Here is a 17272-nt window from a genome sequence, read left to right as displayed (position 1 = left end):
TCTTCCCTCTCAGCCCTCTCAGCCCAAAGCCCACTTCCCCAACACAAACATTGGGCTTGTCCACCTCTGTGATGTCTTGTCAGTGCAGATCTTTTTCTCCTCTGGTGGCTGAGAATTGGTTTGATGATGTTTCTGCTTATTATCTGACCCTTCTTTAGTTCACCAGTCAGCCACCATTTGATAGTCTCAGTAGATCCACGATAAGCTCAGCCTTGGTATCTGGGAAGTGAGCTCTTTCATCTGATAGTAATGAACAGTGTTTTGTCACTCGATAATGGCTTCCCAGATGACTGTAAGGTATTTTATTTTTTTTTGTATATATATATATTTTTTGAGTAACAAGTCTCTAAACTTTTTTTGATCATTTATTCCCATCAGTATATTTTTTGGAAGCAATTTCTAACCAAAGATATGTATATTTGCTTATAAAGTACAAGCTTTCATTTATGATTCAGTCAAAATATATGCGTATGGTAAAAGGCATTGTCAATGACAGTGGATATAAATCCTCATTCAAATAATCTCATTGATGAATTTGATATATATTTTCTTAGAAACTTGGTTAGATTTATTAGGTTGTTATTTTAACTTTGAAATGTGGCTGTCAAAGATCTAGTATTAGAAGTGTTCTGCAGTGTTTGTTTTCCTGTGGTTTATTTGCAAAGGACCCTGGTAAAGGTGTATGTCTGTTCTCTACAGGTTAAATCAAGCCTGGGTAAAACCATCAGTAAATCCACTAAGTTGAACCTAGCAAGTTGCAATTAGTCACTACCTGTTGACCGGGACTGACTGGGTGGGATTTCCACTGCCCACCCCTGGAAATGGGTAACTTCCAGTTTTCCTTGAGGACATCTCCTATGCTGTTCTAGGTCAAGAGATGATTCCATGGACTGAGTACAGGGTCACTTATTCTGTATATAAAATATTAATTGATCTAAAGGACTACTTCTCAATTAGAATTAAGCATAAGCAGATGTCTCCATATTTTCTTCTTCTGCTTTCCAAATGGATTGCCTTGTACTATTCCTGGAACATAGACAACCCTGGCTTGCATGGACCTCCTTTAGAAAATATTGTCCAAGGAACAATTTCTCACATAGGCAAGGATGTTCCCATTTTAAAAGACCTGCTCATTTCAGTTACTCAGCCATTTTCTAGAAAATGAAAGAGTTTTGAAATGAATTCTTTATAGAGATCCATAATTTTCAAGCAAAATCCCCACTCTGCAAAATGTGAAATGTTCTAAGCAACAGCTGTGAGCATTTCAAACGTGCACTACTCTTTGACGGTCCAACTGTTGCCAAGGGAAATGGAGTTGGCTTTAAAATCTTCCTTGGTTTTAATTCTGCATTTCCCTCAGTCAGAGACTGAGCATAAAAGTTCTGCATGGCTGGGACCCTGAACTTTTCATGGAGACTGGTATATGAAACCGAGATGCAAGGAAGGCCACTTTTATAAGGCCTAGTGATGAACTTTGCAGGGCAAAAATGGGTACTATCTATACAGTGGGCAATCATCTGGATTCAGTAGGAGGAAACCACTTCTATTTAAGAAAGTGATCTTTTCCTGTTTCCCATTTGTTCAAGACGGATTTTTTAAAAAAATCTTTCATGGCACACAATTTTATTTTTCACTCAAGATCCATTTACGGGAGTGTGAATAAAAATTTGCAACACCTCACTGTTAAAACAAACAAGAAATGCATTTTGTTGCTGTTGTTGTTACTTGTACATATGGTACATAGTCTTATTTCTTAACTGTATAGAAAACATGATAAAACGCTGAGGGGGAAAAACTAGGCTACAGAACAAAACATACAAAATTAAAGGAAAAAAAAAAACACTGGAGGGAAGTACATCAAAATGTTAACATGGTTTATAAAAGTTAGAAAATATTTTTCGTCTTCCAAGTTTTCAGCAACTGGTGATCTGTCATTAGTAGTTACCATAAAGAATTTGTTTCTTCCTAAAAAAAAAAAAGAATTTGTTTCTTCCTGCCTCAAGCCCACCCCTCCCAACCCCCAAAAAAGATGTGCCCCGCATGCATTCAAGTGGAACGAAGAGCCCCAGTAACATTATCTGGAATTGCACCATTTGGGTTTGGGCTCCCCAAGCACGTAAACACATCCCTAAGTATTTTATTACTTGTCTAGCTAGAGTTCAGAGAAGTTTTCTCCATAAACTCTTTCGGATCCAGTTTGCCAATTAAAATCTCACAAAGCCTGTGCAGTCTGGAGCTGGGTTTCCTTGAGCTCCGTGCAGCAGGAGGGCCCACGTAGCTGATCCGGATAAATGACTGCAGAGCACAGGGACAGCGATCCCTCCTGCAAGAGCTACACTGGGCTAGCCGCTATCGAGGCTTGCAGGAGCTTCAGGGAGCTGATACTCAAAGAGAGGTTTAGGGAAACGGAGACGAGGTGAGTCAGAATTCGAAGCGATACCCAACCCTTGGCCCAGGCCCAGCGGCTCAGATTTCGGTGCCAGGACTCCCACAAGCTTCAGGGGAGAGCGACTGCTGGAGGTTTCAGGGCGTGCTGCAAGGGGCCCATTGACACAGTGGTGCACAGGCGCGGGCGGGACATCTTCCTTCTTTCTAAGCTTATTTCAGCGCTGGTACCCGTCCCGAGTTGGGGCTCTTCAAGCCCAGACGGGCCAGCCTAGCTGCTGAAGGGGGCGGATCCAAGGCCCAGGGGCCTCCCCACCCTCAGCCGACCCTTGCCCTTGGAATCCTCTCGCTGAAGACAACCGCCGCCCAGAGAAGCCGCATTGCGTGGAAACCCAGCCATCCCATTGATCTATCAGTCGCACACCTCCCGGGTTTCAGGAGCTCCTCAACGGCCTAGGGGCTGCAGTGCTCCCGTACTACAGTCTACCCACCCGCCTGGCGGAAGCTGCAGCAGCGCGGCCGGAGATCGCGGCTGCATCCGGGTCCTTCTCGCCTCAGCCCAATCCTCGGCCTTGTCTCTTCCCACCCTCCTGTTTCTCCGCCCCCCCGCCGCCAATCCCTGATCGGCTCTCAGACGAACCTGCTGGCATGGGAGTGAAGGCGGACGCGGGCCAATGAGGCCTCGCTTCCCGTTTGAAGCCTCCAGTGAGTGGGCGCCGGAGGCGGGCGCTGCTGGCCAGAAGGTTCGGTTGCGCGTGTGCCATGGACTCAGCCGCCCGGTGATATTGACAATAGGAGAGAGAAAGGGGCATTGACGGGGACCCACCGCGGGTACCAAAGGGCGGCTCTGGCAGCGGCGGCTCCAGCTCCAGCGGCTCCTCCTCCTTCTCCTTCCTTCTCCTGCTGCCGCTGCGGATCCACTCTTCCTCCCTCCCTTCCCCCCCTCCCCACGTCGTCGCCGCCGCCGCCGCCGGGTCCGGGGCAACGAGCAGAGGCGCCGCCCGCCGGGAATGTGAGCGAGGAGCCACCGGCGGAGCCGCAACGGGGTCGGTGCCGATTTGATGGGACGGGCCCGCGGGGGAGGATCGTGAGGCTGCCGCCGCCGTCGCCACCGCCGGAGCGCTGAGGTTCAGGTCCGGCCGTGAGGCCTAGAGGCGCCGCCGCCGCGGAACCGGAGGGACGCCGCGCCGGACAGCCGTCGCCCCGGGCTCCCCGCCGCTGTCCGGACCTCCCCCCGCACGTCCCGGTCCCGCCACCCGCCCCCGCTGCGGCCCTCACACCGGTCTCCCCTCGAAACCACAGATCATCTTCGGATTCTTCCCCAGAAGCTTCAAGGTAACTTCGTCTCTCCAGCACCTCGGCTCGCCCGCTTCCTTTCCTCTTCCAGGTCTTCCTCAGGAACCTGCAGAACACCGGCTTCGGGAAGGCCTGGCCGGCGCAGGCGAGGGGTGCGGTGGGGTGGGGTGGGGTGCGGGAGAGGGAGCGCCCGTCCCACTTGTCTGATTTACCTGCAAAGGCTTCTGACGATGCCGCCCATTTACTCTGCCTCTCCTCCCCCCGCCCCCCCCCACCTTCCGGCATTGGAGGCATATTCTTGTCCCCCTTTATCCACTGACGGGGGGCGGGGGGAAGCCGGCCGGGGGGGGGGGCGATTGATGTAGTGAGGAGGATTCTGTAACAGCTTATCTTCTCCAGGGCTTGGGGCGGGGGGGGGGGTAGCAAAGGGAGTATGTCAGCATCCCTACAGACCAACCCCTTCCCTGTCTTTCTCCTCCACCCCAGCACCCCCCTTGGATTATCCTGAACCTTGGAAATGCCCCGTGCCCGCTGCTTAGACGATGATAAAGCTTCTGGCGTCCTGGTCCAGGGCGAAACCTGTTTCTCCGGGCTTTGCACGGACCCACTGCTACTGCAAATTCAGTTCTGCAGCGCTTTAGGGTTGAGATCCTTGACGTTTATTCTGGGCCGCGGGCAGAAGGGGCAAATGCGTTTAAAAAAAAAAAAAATGCCAGCAATAAATCATCTTTAGAGATGGGAGGTGAGGAATAAAGAAAAGACAAAAAGAGTGATGAAGGAACAGGGTTTACCGAAATCTTGCGTTGTTTGGGTTAAATGAAATCTAAATAATTCACATACCACATTGGAAAAGCTGCACCTAAATTTACAACATAGAGATGAGATGTGGAACTTCTTGCTGATGCAGTCATTGTGAAAAATTTTAACTGATCTTACTTCTATCATAGTCATTCATAGTTTGCAATTCCATTTTGAATCTGTCCCATTTTATTTAAGGCTAAATTAGGTAGCTTTCTAAAAACTTTTTTTTTTTTTTTAAAGAAAATCAAACAAGACTTCAAAATTCCAAACCTTAAGATCCTGGGTTTTGTTTAACGAATTTTTGTTATTTTTTTACTTTGTCGGAATCCAGATAATCCAGATAACTTTTTATTCATGCATGTTCAGGAAGAAACTCCTTTACCTTTTTATTTAGAGGTTAGAAAACACTTATCTTATGTATTGGAATGACAGGTGAGTAATTGCATTTCGGTATTTCCCCCATATGCATTATTTTTATTCAAGTCTGCCATTAATCTTGCATGGAGCCTCAGTGCCATGGAAATGATGGCATATGTTTAAATTGGAGAATGAAATTGAGCTTAAGTCTTGTTATTTTTAGGAACTAGCCTTCATTTTAATAATTTGAGAATGTTAAAAAAATCTAAAAGAACTGTTCTATCAGCTTGATGGAATGAAAATTAATATCTGATGATGAACTTAAAGGGAATTCAACTTGGTTGTCAAAGTAGGGTGTGAATTTATGTTTTCAACTTTGGTGCACGATTTCATCAGAATTCTGTTTATTAAGCTTTAATAACTTAAGATGGCTTCATTCAAAAAGAAGACTTCTTTGAAATGCTTCTAATTATGCTTTTTATGTGTTCTGTTTAAAGTAATCTAACCTGTCCTCATTTCTGGTACGGTATAGTTTATCATAGCTAACACAGCACATTGCATTAAAAGTCGTGCCTACATAGTTTCAGTACTTGTAAATTTCACCTTGCTGTGATACTTGGTGTAGATTCTTGAAGTACAAATAAGGGTTTTAACTCCAGAGCCCATTTATAATATTAAATATCTTGGGAGTATCGATGGAAGTTTTCCAGTGGCAGAATAGCTCCAGAATTACTTCAGGAATCTCAAGATGAGAAGAGCAGTTAGAAAATGAGTAGATGACTTAGAAGACTTCTTCAAGTGTCAGTGAACATCTTTATTGCTTATCAGAATGGGAGCAGCCCGTGCATTAGAACTACAATATTGCTTATATGGTACTTAAATTCCTTCTGTTTATCATCAAATTTTCATGTTTCCCCATTGAATGTATGACTTTTCTTAATTGATTTTAATTGCTTTCTTCATCACACATTCCAATTTTCATGCATATTGTTTATGGGAATTTTCGAATTTGTGTAATTCACACGTATGCTTCCACCTTGGGAATATGTTTATGATACCTCTTTCTCTTCAGTAGGGATATGTCCTCAGCACCATCTACTCCTCCATCAGTGGATAAAGTAGACGGATTTTCTCGGAAGTCCGTCAGAAAAGCCAGACAGAAGAGGTCGCAAAGTTCCTCACAGTTTAGGTCTCAAGGCAAGCCTATTGAGTTAACACCTCTGCCGCTGCTAAAAGGTAAGGCTCATGACCAGGTGATGGATTCCTTTCCAGTTGATCTTTATATATTTGTATTTAATCTTCTTTTTGCAGAATTCCATATTTGTAAAGTTCTGTGTGGCAAATTGAAGGGAGGGGAGATTTCGGACATGTTGAAGTTACTGCTCTGTGGGCAGATAGACCCACTTTCCTTTTTAAAGGGCTCAATTTAATATAAATAGCTGTGAACAAATGTAAAGAAACCTGTTATCAGGACCCTCTCTCATGCTGATAAAGAGAAAAACTGAATGCCAGAGAAACTTTAAGATGCCTGGGTCTGCGTTTTTCATTTTTTCTTGACCTTTAGGTATATACATCATATATGTGATAACAGCTACAAATTGTACAGTTTTAGTCACAGGAAGTAGACTTAGGAGAGGAGATGATACCATTAACTTACATACAGAAAGTGGTGATTGAAAGAATTCATTTTTAAAAATAAAAAATGGTTGTAATTGTGTTTTCAGATAATACATGTAGAAAACATGATCATACTCGTTTAATACTACTTTTGTCTTTACTTTGGAATGAATTAAGGACAAGTTTTTAATATGAGATTTGCTTTTTCTAAATTGGGCCTTTCAGCCTTTGGTATGTATATGTGGACACTTTTAATTTTCATTTGTTTGCTTTATGTTTATGAACAGACACGGTTGAAATATATCAGAATGTAGTATTTATAGCATGGAAACTGTTGGAATCTGCCTTTGAAAGTAGATTTTTATCTGCTGAACACTTAAGAGTGAGGACAAAGGGAACATGAACAAAGCAGTACACTTTCGTAGCTCAGAGGAAACCAGAAAACCTGATTTGTTAATGAACATTTACTTCTGAAACAGTTTGTGAAATTAGAAGGTATTGTAAGAAGAACTGGAGTTTGACTAGAAAAGATCTTCAAAATTTAGCCTAGGATATTTCAGGCTTCTATTTTTCCCCATGTGAACTTTTTTTTTTTTTTTGGAGTTAGAGTCACAAATGAGATTCTGAGGTATATACTTGGAATTGGTGGAAACTAAATGAATTCTGATTACTGTAAAAATGATACATGTACTAGTTTGTAGAGATGAGCTCTTATGAGTTTGTGGGGGAGAAAATTTTAGCTAAAGGTTTTGCTGGTAAAAATGAAAAAGTCTTTGTGAGGCTTCAGAAAACAAATGAAGGAAAAACTCTAAGGATAAAGTTTGAAATACAAAGTTGAGAGGCGTATGGATTCCTTGGCAACTTTTTTGATCGAACTAGACATATAAGAGCTATTAGCATGCCTGTCTGGCAAAGGACTTTATTTTGAGGAAGACGATTAAACTTTTTTAGGTTTAAAAAGAATTTTAAACTTTATTGTTATATTTATTTCTTGGGGCTTATGGCAAACATTTACATTTGAACTGAACTGACCACTGATTGGTTTTGTGGGTAGTGAAAAGGCATGGGTGAGAAGAATTTGGCACTTTTTAAGATTTTGTTGTTCCATATCTCATTTTTAAAAAAAAATCATGGTAAAATATTCCTAACAAAGTTGACCATTTTAACTATTTCATGTATGCATTAAGTGTGACGTTAGGGACACTGACATTGTTGGGCACCCACCACCACCACCCACCTCCAGAACTTCTTCATCTCCCCCCACTGAAACTCTATCCATTAAACACTAACTCTCCATTCTCTCCTCCCCTCTGCCCCTCGGTAAGTAACCGCCATTCCACTTTCTGTCTTTATGGATTTGTTCTCTAGGTCTTTTTGTGACTGGATTATTCCCCTTAGCATAATGTCCTCAAGGTTTATCCATGTTGTAGCATGTGTTAGAATTTCCTTCCTTGTAAGCCTGAATAATATTCTGCTTTGTGTATAAACCATATATTATTTATCCATCTGTCAGTGAACACTTGGGGACCCATTTCCACCTTTTGGTTATTGTGAATGCTGCTGTGAACATGGGTGTACAAGTGTCTCTTTGAGCCCCTGCTTTCACTTCTTTTGGGTACATGCCCAGAAGTGCAATTGCTAGATCATATATTTCAATTTTTAAGGAATTGCCAGACTGTTTTCCGCAGCAGTTGTATCATTTTACATTCTTACCATCAATGCACAAGGGTTCCAATTTCTCTACGTCCTCACCAACACTTGTTTTTTTTTTTTTTTTTTTAATAATAGCCATCATAGTGTGTGTGAAGTGGTATTTCATTGTGGTTTTGATTTGCATTTCCCTTATGACTAATGAATGATGTTGAACATCTTTTCATGTGCTTACTGGCTATTTGTATATCCTTTTCCCTTTTTTTAAGTGAAGTCTGGTAATATTGAAAAATTTCCAAGAACCCTGCTCTCTAGGAATATCATTTTTGTGAACTTGTGTATTTTGCCAGCGTGGGAGAATTGGAGCATAACAGGACCATGTAGTACTAGATATATCCACAGCTTAATTCCAGACAGACTGAAAATGATTCTTATGTAGTAAGTGTGTTATGGGAAAATATTCTGGAAAGCATTCCATAAATTCGATTTCCCTATCTGTAGAATAACAGAGAAGTAACAGTCAGATGTAGATTTCAGAAATGTTTACTTGCTCTTGATTTTTACAGAGAATTTATTTGTTAAATGACATTTGTTTTTCATACGATGGATTGAATTTTATTTGTGTGCAGTTTTCTCACTTCAGGGAGTAATTTATGGAATATAAAGAAAATACAGGAGGTATTTCTTTATTTTTTACCATTTCCTTAGGAGAAACCAGAACAAATTATGTGCGCATGCCAAAGGTAGTAACTGATGTAATTTTCTGTAGTATTGCTTTTTTTTTTTAATTTTTTTTTGATAGTATTGCTTTGACCAAATAGGAAGGTTTGAATTAATTTTGTTTGGTACTGTAATATAAATGGCAGGTGAATTTTGTGGGTTGCATTAAAGAATAAAGTCAAATTCATGTCCTTAAGATCTTTAATTTTAGGGGACTTTGAAACAGAAATTGTATTATTTTGTAACTCATCTTTTTAATATATAATTTTTGAAAATTGAAACATTAGGTATTCATTAATGATTACTTGTTTTGTATGTATCCCTTATCAGAATGTTTATTATATGCATCATAATATTTGACTGGTTTATATGTAATAATGGCCGTTAGCATTTTATTAATTATTATTATTATTTTTTAAGACTTTATTTATTTATGTGAGAGAGAGACAGAGTACAGAGGGAGAGTGAGAGAGAGAAGCAGACTTCTTGCTGAGCAAGAGAGCCCAACGTGGGTCCTGATCCTGGGAGCTGAAGGCAGACATTCAACTACCTGAGCTACCCAGGCGCCCCAGCGTTTGGCATTTTAAAAGTCTCTTCACTTGCAAAATTAAAGGAAAAGTTTCATCTTTTTTGCTCTTTTCCGATAGGTGGGGGTCTTGTAATTTATATCAACCATGTTACTTTCAACAGAAAGCAATGCTAGCATGTTGTTCTGTGAACATAGCTAGTTTTCCTTAGCAATTTATAATGAAGTAGAAACATTTGAATTTTCTCTGTCTTTTTATACTTTTGAAAATGTTTCCAGAGACTCCTAAAGTTTTTGAACTTGAAGGACTTTTACTCAAGGGGAATTAGTAAAAGTTTGAGTGCTTTATGTAAAGGCTTGTATGCTTTCCTTGTGCCTACACAGCATGATACGAAGCAAGCTTTGACAATTATCCATCTCTATAAGGACAGTTAAACTAAACACTTAGGGAGGGGCGCCTGGGTGGCTCAGCGGTTAGGCATCTGCCTTCTGCTGGGGTCATGATCCCAGGGTTCTGGGATGGAGTCCCACATTGGGCTCCTTGCCCAGTGGGGAGCCTTCTCCCTCTGCCTGCCGCTCCCCTTGCTTGTATGTTCTCTCTTTGACAAATAAACAGATAAAATCTTAAAAAAAAAATAAAAAAAAACACTTAGGAAATATATACACACATATTTATCATTATTATCATCATAGTAATACTAAGTAGTAGTAGCCTTAGTAGTACTACTAGGTTAGGTGATTAATCCCCCCCGCCCCCATCCTCCCTATGACCTGTTTCCTTCTTTCTTTGACCTTAATTAATAGCTTATGCAAGTTTAGATTTGAGTGAAATATTTTTGACAAGAACCACCTCTTTGAAGGTGGAATTATAATGAGAGTATGTCATTATTTCTAGCCTCATAATTCTTTATATGTTTTTAAGGCATTTTCCTAATAGTTCAGACATTCAATAATTAAACATTCCAAAACCTGTGATGACTGGAGATACTCTTCAGCAGAAACTCTGCCCCTTGCTGTTAAAACTTTTAGATCTGTAACACTGTGTTTCTTTAAATTCCTTCTTCAATGAAAACCTTTTTTTCTTCTTCTTTTTTTTTAAATCTCTAGGCTTGTGATTCAGCTTACATTTTTATTTTTTAGGGTGACAGTTTGTGAGGTTTTAAAAATCCCAATTTAAAACTAATGTTGATGCTTTTCTGAGTTGTTGAGGGGATCATTCTTTTTCATCCATTTCTGCTTTGTGTAGTGTGTAAGGAAGGAATATGCAGAAGTAAGTCCCAATTGTTATAATGGGTTAGTGCCTTAAGGTGTATTTATGATGACATTATTTTCTTAAGGAATAATGTCCTTTATTTTAGTGTTTGCCATTTTCCTTGTACTGTGCAGTGTCACCTGGGAGAAAGCACATGGGCCTTGTTACTTGGAAGAGTCCTGCCTTACTCACTAGTTATGTTGTATGGGACAAGTATGTTAACTCCTGAGAGCCTTGGTTTTCTTGACTATCAAGTGGGGATGATAGTAGTAGTCAGTAGATATGGCAATGCCACATTCAGTAAATACTAGCTAGCGTTATTTGACTGGGATTTTAGGAGTTAAAATATGAACAATGTGGAATTATTATTTCACTTTTTATATTTTTTCAGCAAAAAGTTGAAATTGGAAATTTCTCAACTATGAAACAAGACCATGTTTTGTAGGGATGAATCTTTTTCAACCAAAAAATTGGGAGAAACAGTTTGCAAATCTATTGAATTTCATAGACAGATTATTTTAAACACTTTTATTTGGAGATCCTCACCAAATACATTGGTATCCTGCTACATTTTTTAGTGTATTGGTTTTTTTAAAATTTATTTTTGAATAGGTAATATAGTTACATGGTTCAGATCTCAAAGAATCCGAAAGGATGTATAGTGAAAAATCTTCTTCCTGACTTGGTTCTCCTACTTGCCCTTCCCAGAAGCAATCAGTGATAATAGTCTTCTGTAGAAGATGAAGACATTCTTAAACCTTTCGCTGAATTTGAAATGCACTTTGCAGCCTGAAATGAGGTGCACATTTTGTATGTGTATATCCATTTTTTAAATGGGAGAATTACAGTGTATTTTTCAGATTCTCAAAGGGGTGTTTGAATCAAGAAAAAACCATTGATCTAGGGGCACCTGGGTGACTCAGTCGGTTAAGCATCTGCCTTCAGCTCAGATCCTGGAGTTCTGGGATTGAGCCCTACAGCTTAGCAGGGAGCCTGCTTCTCCCTCTCCCTCTGCCTGCTGCTCCCCCTGCTTTGTTCTCTCTTGTGCTGTCAAATAAATTTTTAAAAATCTTAAAAAAAACCCCAACCCATTGTTCTAGTTTGTACCTTGGATTAATGATACATGTTTTTTTGATAGCTAAATTGGCAAGTGAAAGAGTGTGTGTGTGTCTCTGTGTGTGTGGTTTTGAGAAATAATCATAAGTTTTCTTCTGAACTAGAAGAATATAAGTTAATAGGTAATAACATTCAGCTTTGCAGCCTTTGTGACAATGTGGCAACATTTTTCTTTTTGGGAAGAAATTATAAGATTTTGCACAAAACCAAATGTCAGTTGCTGTGTTTTCATGTGTGAAAGATTATACTTAGTTGTAGTGAGGAGGTATTTCATTTACTTTTAGGGGGAAATGTTTTTTCTTTATATATCCTAATAATTTATAGCATAGAGAAAAGTCCCACATAGAGTTGTATGTGGGCCAAAAGATTTTGAGAGTAAGCATATCTGATTTATAATCATTTAAAAGTAGGATAGCAACTTGTATTCATATACCATCTGAGTATGATAATTACTGCTTAGTTCGTAACCTTGGGTTCATGGATTTCTGGTTGGGGATGAGGTATGGGCATTGTGTTTGGGCTTTTATGTTCTAAGACCCTCCTAAAATTAATCTGTGAAGTTTCTGTGAGTGGGCTTTTTTTTGGGAGAGCACAGTTCACTGCTTATCTCAGATTCTAGACGATTTTGCCGTATGATTCTTGCTCTTTCCCCAGTTAAGAACTTTTGGGTTAGACCAAAAGATTGGGAATTGTATTCTTATTTTCTGAGTATTATGTTAGCTGTATATGTACACATATCCATTAGACACATAACAGTAAATATGGTAAGCTATAAACAGAATTCATCGTAATGTGGATCTCTCCAGTGTATGACTCAGCCCAGACATAAAATATTTAGGTGCTAAATTAATCTTTTCGTAAGGCGAGGTGTCCCTTTCTACCTAGAACTTTCTTTCCCTGACTTAGTGTCATTCTTCAAGTTTCATTGCACCATGGGACTTTCTTAGGAACTGGCCCCTCCTGACTTTTTTAAAAAAATAGTCTTTTTTTTTTTTTTAAGATTTTATTTATTTATTTGTAAGAGAGAGAGAGAGAGTGAGAGCGAGCACAGGCAGACAGAGTGGAAGGCAGAGGCAGAGGGAGAAGCAGGCTCCCTGCGGAGCAAGGAGCCCGATATGGGACTCGATCCCAGGACGCTGGGATCATGACCTGAGCCGAAGGCAGCTGCTTAACCAACTGAGCCACCCAGGCGTCCCTAAAAAATAGTCTTCTTTGAAGTTCCTATCAGTCTATTGTTTTTTGCATTATATTTATAATCTGAAATTAGTTTCTTTGTTAGTTCACTTGTGTGTTATCTCTTTCTCCTGCCCCATTAGAATATAATCTTCAGTGTAGAAATCTTATTTCTGTACCTCTAGGGCTTAGATTAGTGCCTAGTACATAGTTGGCATTCAATAAATATTTGTTGGCCAATTAACATTGTGGGTTGACATCTAAATTGTTAGTGATAATAGTATGAACATTTCTTTTTTCTTCCTAAGTACTAAATTTTTTTCCCCCCAAATCCAGGTCATGCAAGTTTTATTTCAAGTTATAATTTACACAAAGTTACAAACTTGTTTAATGAAGACTTGATATTTTTAAAGGATCAAATTGTTGAGTGTTCACTTAAAATATTGAGTGAGGACTTACGCTTTGTTAATTCTGAATGTTTCAGGTTAGGAACAGAAATATCTTGTGGGGAGAGGATAGAGGGGATTTTATATGTGACATACTAAGAGTGATTCCTTTTACTTAGGGGACTCATCACTTGGCCTTTTGCAGCAGATGGAACACTTTTTTCTGCTGATGTTCTGAGGACTGAATTGAGGGCTAATCAAATCACCAGACTTTCTTTCTTTACATAGTTTAAGAGGGAATAGCATATCTGAATATTATAATGGACTTTCAGAACAGGGTTTTATGGTTAAGTTTTCTTATCTTTAAAACTTCGGTCTTACAATAACGTTAGCTCTTAATATTAATTAGATTTTGTAGTGCTTGCAAAAGAAGAGTAAAGTTTCTAGATATTTCTAAAATGCTGGGTAAGGTAGTTCTTTGGTTTGTTTGTAAATGATGGCATAGCATCCTGTTTTACTACTTAATACTTTTCTACCTTTCGTATTTGCAGATTTCCTGAAAACAAATATGGGATTGTATTTTTATATTACAGTAGAATTAGACATGTGATGAACATATTGATGGGATAAAAATAATGTTATTATGTTATTTTATTTTTGCCCAATATGTAACAATAAGTGCCTAATACATATAACATGTTATCTAAGTGAGACAGGTAGCCTCCCCGAGGTAAGAATGGAGGCCCTGAGGGGGCATACCCATGGGTTTGAATTTTGAGGCTCTTCAAATTAATGTGACTTCTAAGCAAAGTTTTCTTTTATCTCCCAATTGGGAGAGTATTAGAACCCACCTCATATAGTCAGATTAAGTGCCATAAAGTAACTAAAACATTTATCTCAGTGTTAGATACATAGTAGGAGTTGAAGAATATTAACTGTTACAGTTGCAGGAAAAGCTGTGTTATAGAAAAATGCTTACCTGAGTTTTTCAGTTGATTTCTATTCTCTCAATACTTTACACGGGTTTTTTCCATTTAAGGAAGAAAAATATGGAGCATGTAGAACTCTGCAAATCAGACTCTTAAAGCCAAAAGGAGAACTAGTTCTTATGGAACAATCTCAGCATTACTGTTCAGTTAACATCAGTTTCAGACTGGCTTCTCATTTCAGGAATAAGAGCATAAAGTAGATAATGGAATTATTTCCAAGGGAAATTCCATTCGTGGAGGGTTCCCAGGTAAAATTATTGTTTGATAAGTTTATTTTGCAAGTCATCTACTAGGACAGGATCTCTAATCTCTTTTTGTCATTGCTTACTCATATCAGTAAAAAATAACGTATGTATTTGTTTATGTATAGAATACATGTGCAATTAGACAACTATAATGCACATTAAGAAAATGCACAAATACAGAAAATTAAAAAAGATGATACTGAAATATAAAATGTATAGATGATCTAATATTTAATTCTGGTACCTCCTTTTCCTTTACCCCTCCCCCCAACACATGCACTGGCCCTGAGCACATCTTTGTTTTGAGATTTTGCCTGGAAGAGAGAACCTCTTCAGCTGTAGAGCCGTATTTTGTAGCATTTTGTTCTAAGCCAGAGAGATGTGAAGAGTGGAATGAGAAAACTTTTCTTTACGTTCTGGAGGTTTTTGTCCAGGTTTTTAAATTTGTTGCGCCTTAAAGAAACAAAATCTGAATTAAGATTTTGCCCATTTAAGAAGTACATAGATGAAAAAAAAAAGTATGGAGATGGTTCTTTGTTGAGGACTCTTACCTTGCTGTTGATGGGTGGGTTGCGGGGGGCCCTTGACTCTCTTGAAATTCCAGGCGGTATTTTATGTCTCTGTACAGATTGTCATTTTTATGGACAAGGGGTTCAGAGCTTTCATCAGGTTCTCCAAGGAGTTTCCCTGAAGGCTAGGAGCTACTGCTTTGGGTGGTGGGTATTGGTTTCCTCACTTGAGGAGAGAATTTGTCGTATAGTTCCTTTCTGTAGAAGGAAGATCGCCTGACAAAAAATTTCTGCTTGTTTCTCCTTTTAGTTCTTTTTGATGTCAAAGAGAATTAATTAATTAATCAGTTAATTTTTTGGTAGGCAGCAAAGCAAGCAAGATTTATTGAGCAGTAGCAAAGTGATACTGTAAAGCTCCTGGTGTCACACTGAACCTTCCCAACAGAACCAATAACAAGGGATGTTTGTCATTACCTGAGGGCTCTATGACTTCCTCATCACATCAGAGAGAGCCAGGATGGGGACTGCAGGTCTCTCTGGTCCCAAAGCCAGTGCCTTCTCTCTTTTTGTGCATGAACATGGGTGAGCACTGGAGCCAACCACCATCTTGCTCTTGCTGTACTAGGATGATTTACCAAGTGAACTATTTTACTGCCTCTTGCCAGAACCTTGAAAATTGTGGGGAGACTGAAGTGATGAAAAGAGAAGTGGAGAAGAGAAGAGGGCTAGGAGCCAGGCCAGTAATAGCCGTGTGGGTGGTGGGGAGTGACGGAAGGAGTGACGGAAGGAGTCACAGAAGAGTAGCAGACCTCAGAGTTGGCTCCTTAGAAAGGCTAAGCAGTGCTGCTAAGAGGCAGGCATGAAGGGTAGCCGGTATTGATGATTGCAAAGGTGAGGGAGAGGCAGGGAGAGAGGGGAAGATGCCACTCTGGATCCTGTTGGACTCACCCTGTCCTGATAAAGTCCTGTCAGTCATGGAATGGTTTGGGTTTGGTAACCTGGTAGCACTGTGGAGCACTGTGGCAGTGGTGTTCTTTGCCATTCATCTTTACATCCTTAGGAGCTAGCTTAAGTAGGAAAGGGTGGCGGTTCAAGTCTAGGTAGTAATCTGGCTTTGTGAACTGAGCTTAGTTACTTAACATCTTCCGTAAAATGGGACTCACAATTCCCAATGTCGTTGTGAGGAGGGAGATAATGTGGGTAGGTTGCCTAATATACAGTTGGTTGTGTAATAAATATTCCTTCCTTTATCTTTCTTTTTGTCATCGATCTTTCTTTGAGTCACTCCTGAGGACCTGCATCTTGTTTCAGATCTTGTGAGGGAAGAGATCTGGCAAAAGTTTATCTATTTATGTAGGCATCATGAGAGACTTTTACCTTCTGGTGGTGTTACATTGTAATTTAATTAATTCGTGGTTGCTGGTGCCTGCAACACTGTTTAAGTAAAATGTTAAAACATTAAAAAAACATGGAGAAAATTGGGACTTGGCAGCATTTCAGGAAAAAAGTCCTATCTTCTAATAAGGAAGATAGAGGCTCTGGAATTAGCCTTTTACCAGACTGCCTCCAGAAGACAATATCTGGAAGTGGAAGGAAATACCTCCTTTGCCATTTGTTGTAAGGAAATCAGAGTGAGTTCAGGCTCCTGAGGAGCTAGCTATCTTACATTCGCAGGTTGGAAATCATAGCAAAAAACACTTTTCTTTTTGAATGAGTGAGTATTTTGAAATCAAAGACATTGGTAGCAAAAGGGAAGTTCCTTTTGAGGATCAGAAGCCTGCTTTGTCTTATCAGGTTAATTTTTCAGAATAATAGTGATGTATCCAAAGGATACTTAATTTGTGAGCCAAAGTCAAAATGAAAGCAGATTTATACAAAGGACTTTTTAAAAGTGAAAGGGAGGCACCTGGGTGACTCAGTGGGTTAAAGCCTCTACCTTTGGCTCAGGTCATGATCCCAGGGTCCTGGGATCAAGCCCTACATCAGGCTCTCTGCTTGGCAGGGAGCCTGCTTCCCCCTCTCTCTCTGCCTGCCTCTCTGCCTACTTGTGATCTCTGTCTGTCAAGTAAATAAATAAAATCTTAAAAAAAAAGTAAAAGAAAGTGTTGATACTCTGAACTACCCTGTCTTCCATGCATCCTTCTATTGTCGCCTCTTCAACTCCATCTACAACTGTTTTAACTAACTAGTATCCTTCATAGTAACCAGTCATCCAGAAACAATATTCGTTTCACTTTAAGAAAACTTAAA

The 17272-nt window shown here is 39.9% G+C and overlaps 2 protein-coding genes across 4 annotated transcripts in view; one reads left to right on the top strand and one right to left on the bottom strand.

Moving 5' to 3' along the window:
- Positions 1–1853: 1853 nt before the first annotated feature.
- Positions 1854–3981, bottom strand: LOC101689835 (loricrin-like). Its single transcript, XM_045070288.1, has 2 exons — positions 3026–3981; positions 1854–1965 (listed from the first exon to the last, which is right to left on the bottom strand). The coding sequence occupies exon 1, from the start codon at positions 3973–3975 to the stop codon at positions 3154–3156; it is 822 nt and encodes a 273-aa protein (XP_044926223.1). The 5' UTR covers positions 3976–3981; the 3' UTR covers positions 1854–1965; positions 3026–3153.
- Positions 3588–17272, top strand: part of PPP2R5E (protein phosphatase 2 regulatory subunit B'epsilon) — a 147003-nt gene continuing 133318 nt past the window's right edge. For 2 of the 3 annotated variants that reach the window (XM_004738896.2, XM_004738897.3), the window contains exons 1-2: positions 3588–3720; positions 5912–6075. In XM_004738896.2, coding sequence (XP_004738953.1) covers positions 5919–6075 — 157 coding nt within the window. In that variant the 5' untranslated portion in view covers positions 3588–3720; positions 5912–5918. The remainder of the gene's footprint in view (positions 3721–5911; positions 6076–17272) is intronic. The other variant, XM_004738895.2, reaches the window with a different exon arrangement.

Source organism: Mustela putorius, unplaced genomic scaffold, assembly GCF_011764305.1.
Source record: "Mustela putorius furo isolate JIRA1106 unplaced genomic scaffold, ASM1176430v1.1 tig00000129_pilon_pilon_pilon, whole genome shotgun sequence".
NCBI lineage: Eukaryota > Metazoa > Chordata > Mammalia > Carnivora > Mustelidae > Mustela > Mustela putorius.
The sequence above is the reverse complement of the archived record's forward strand: the minus strand, read 5'-3'. Positions and strand labels throughout refer to the sequence as shown.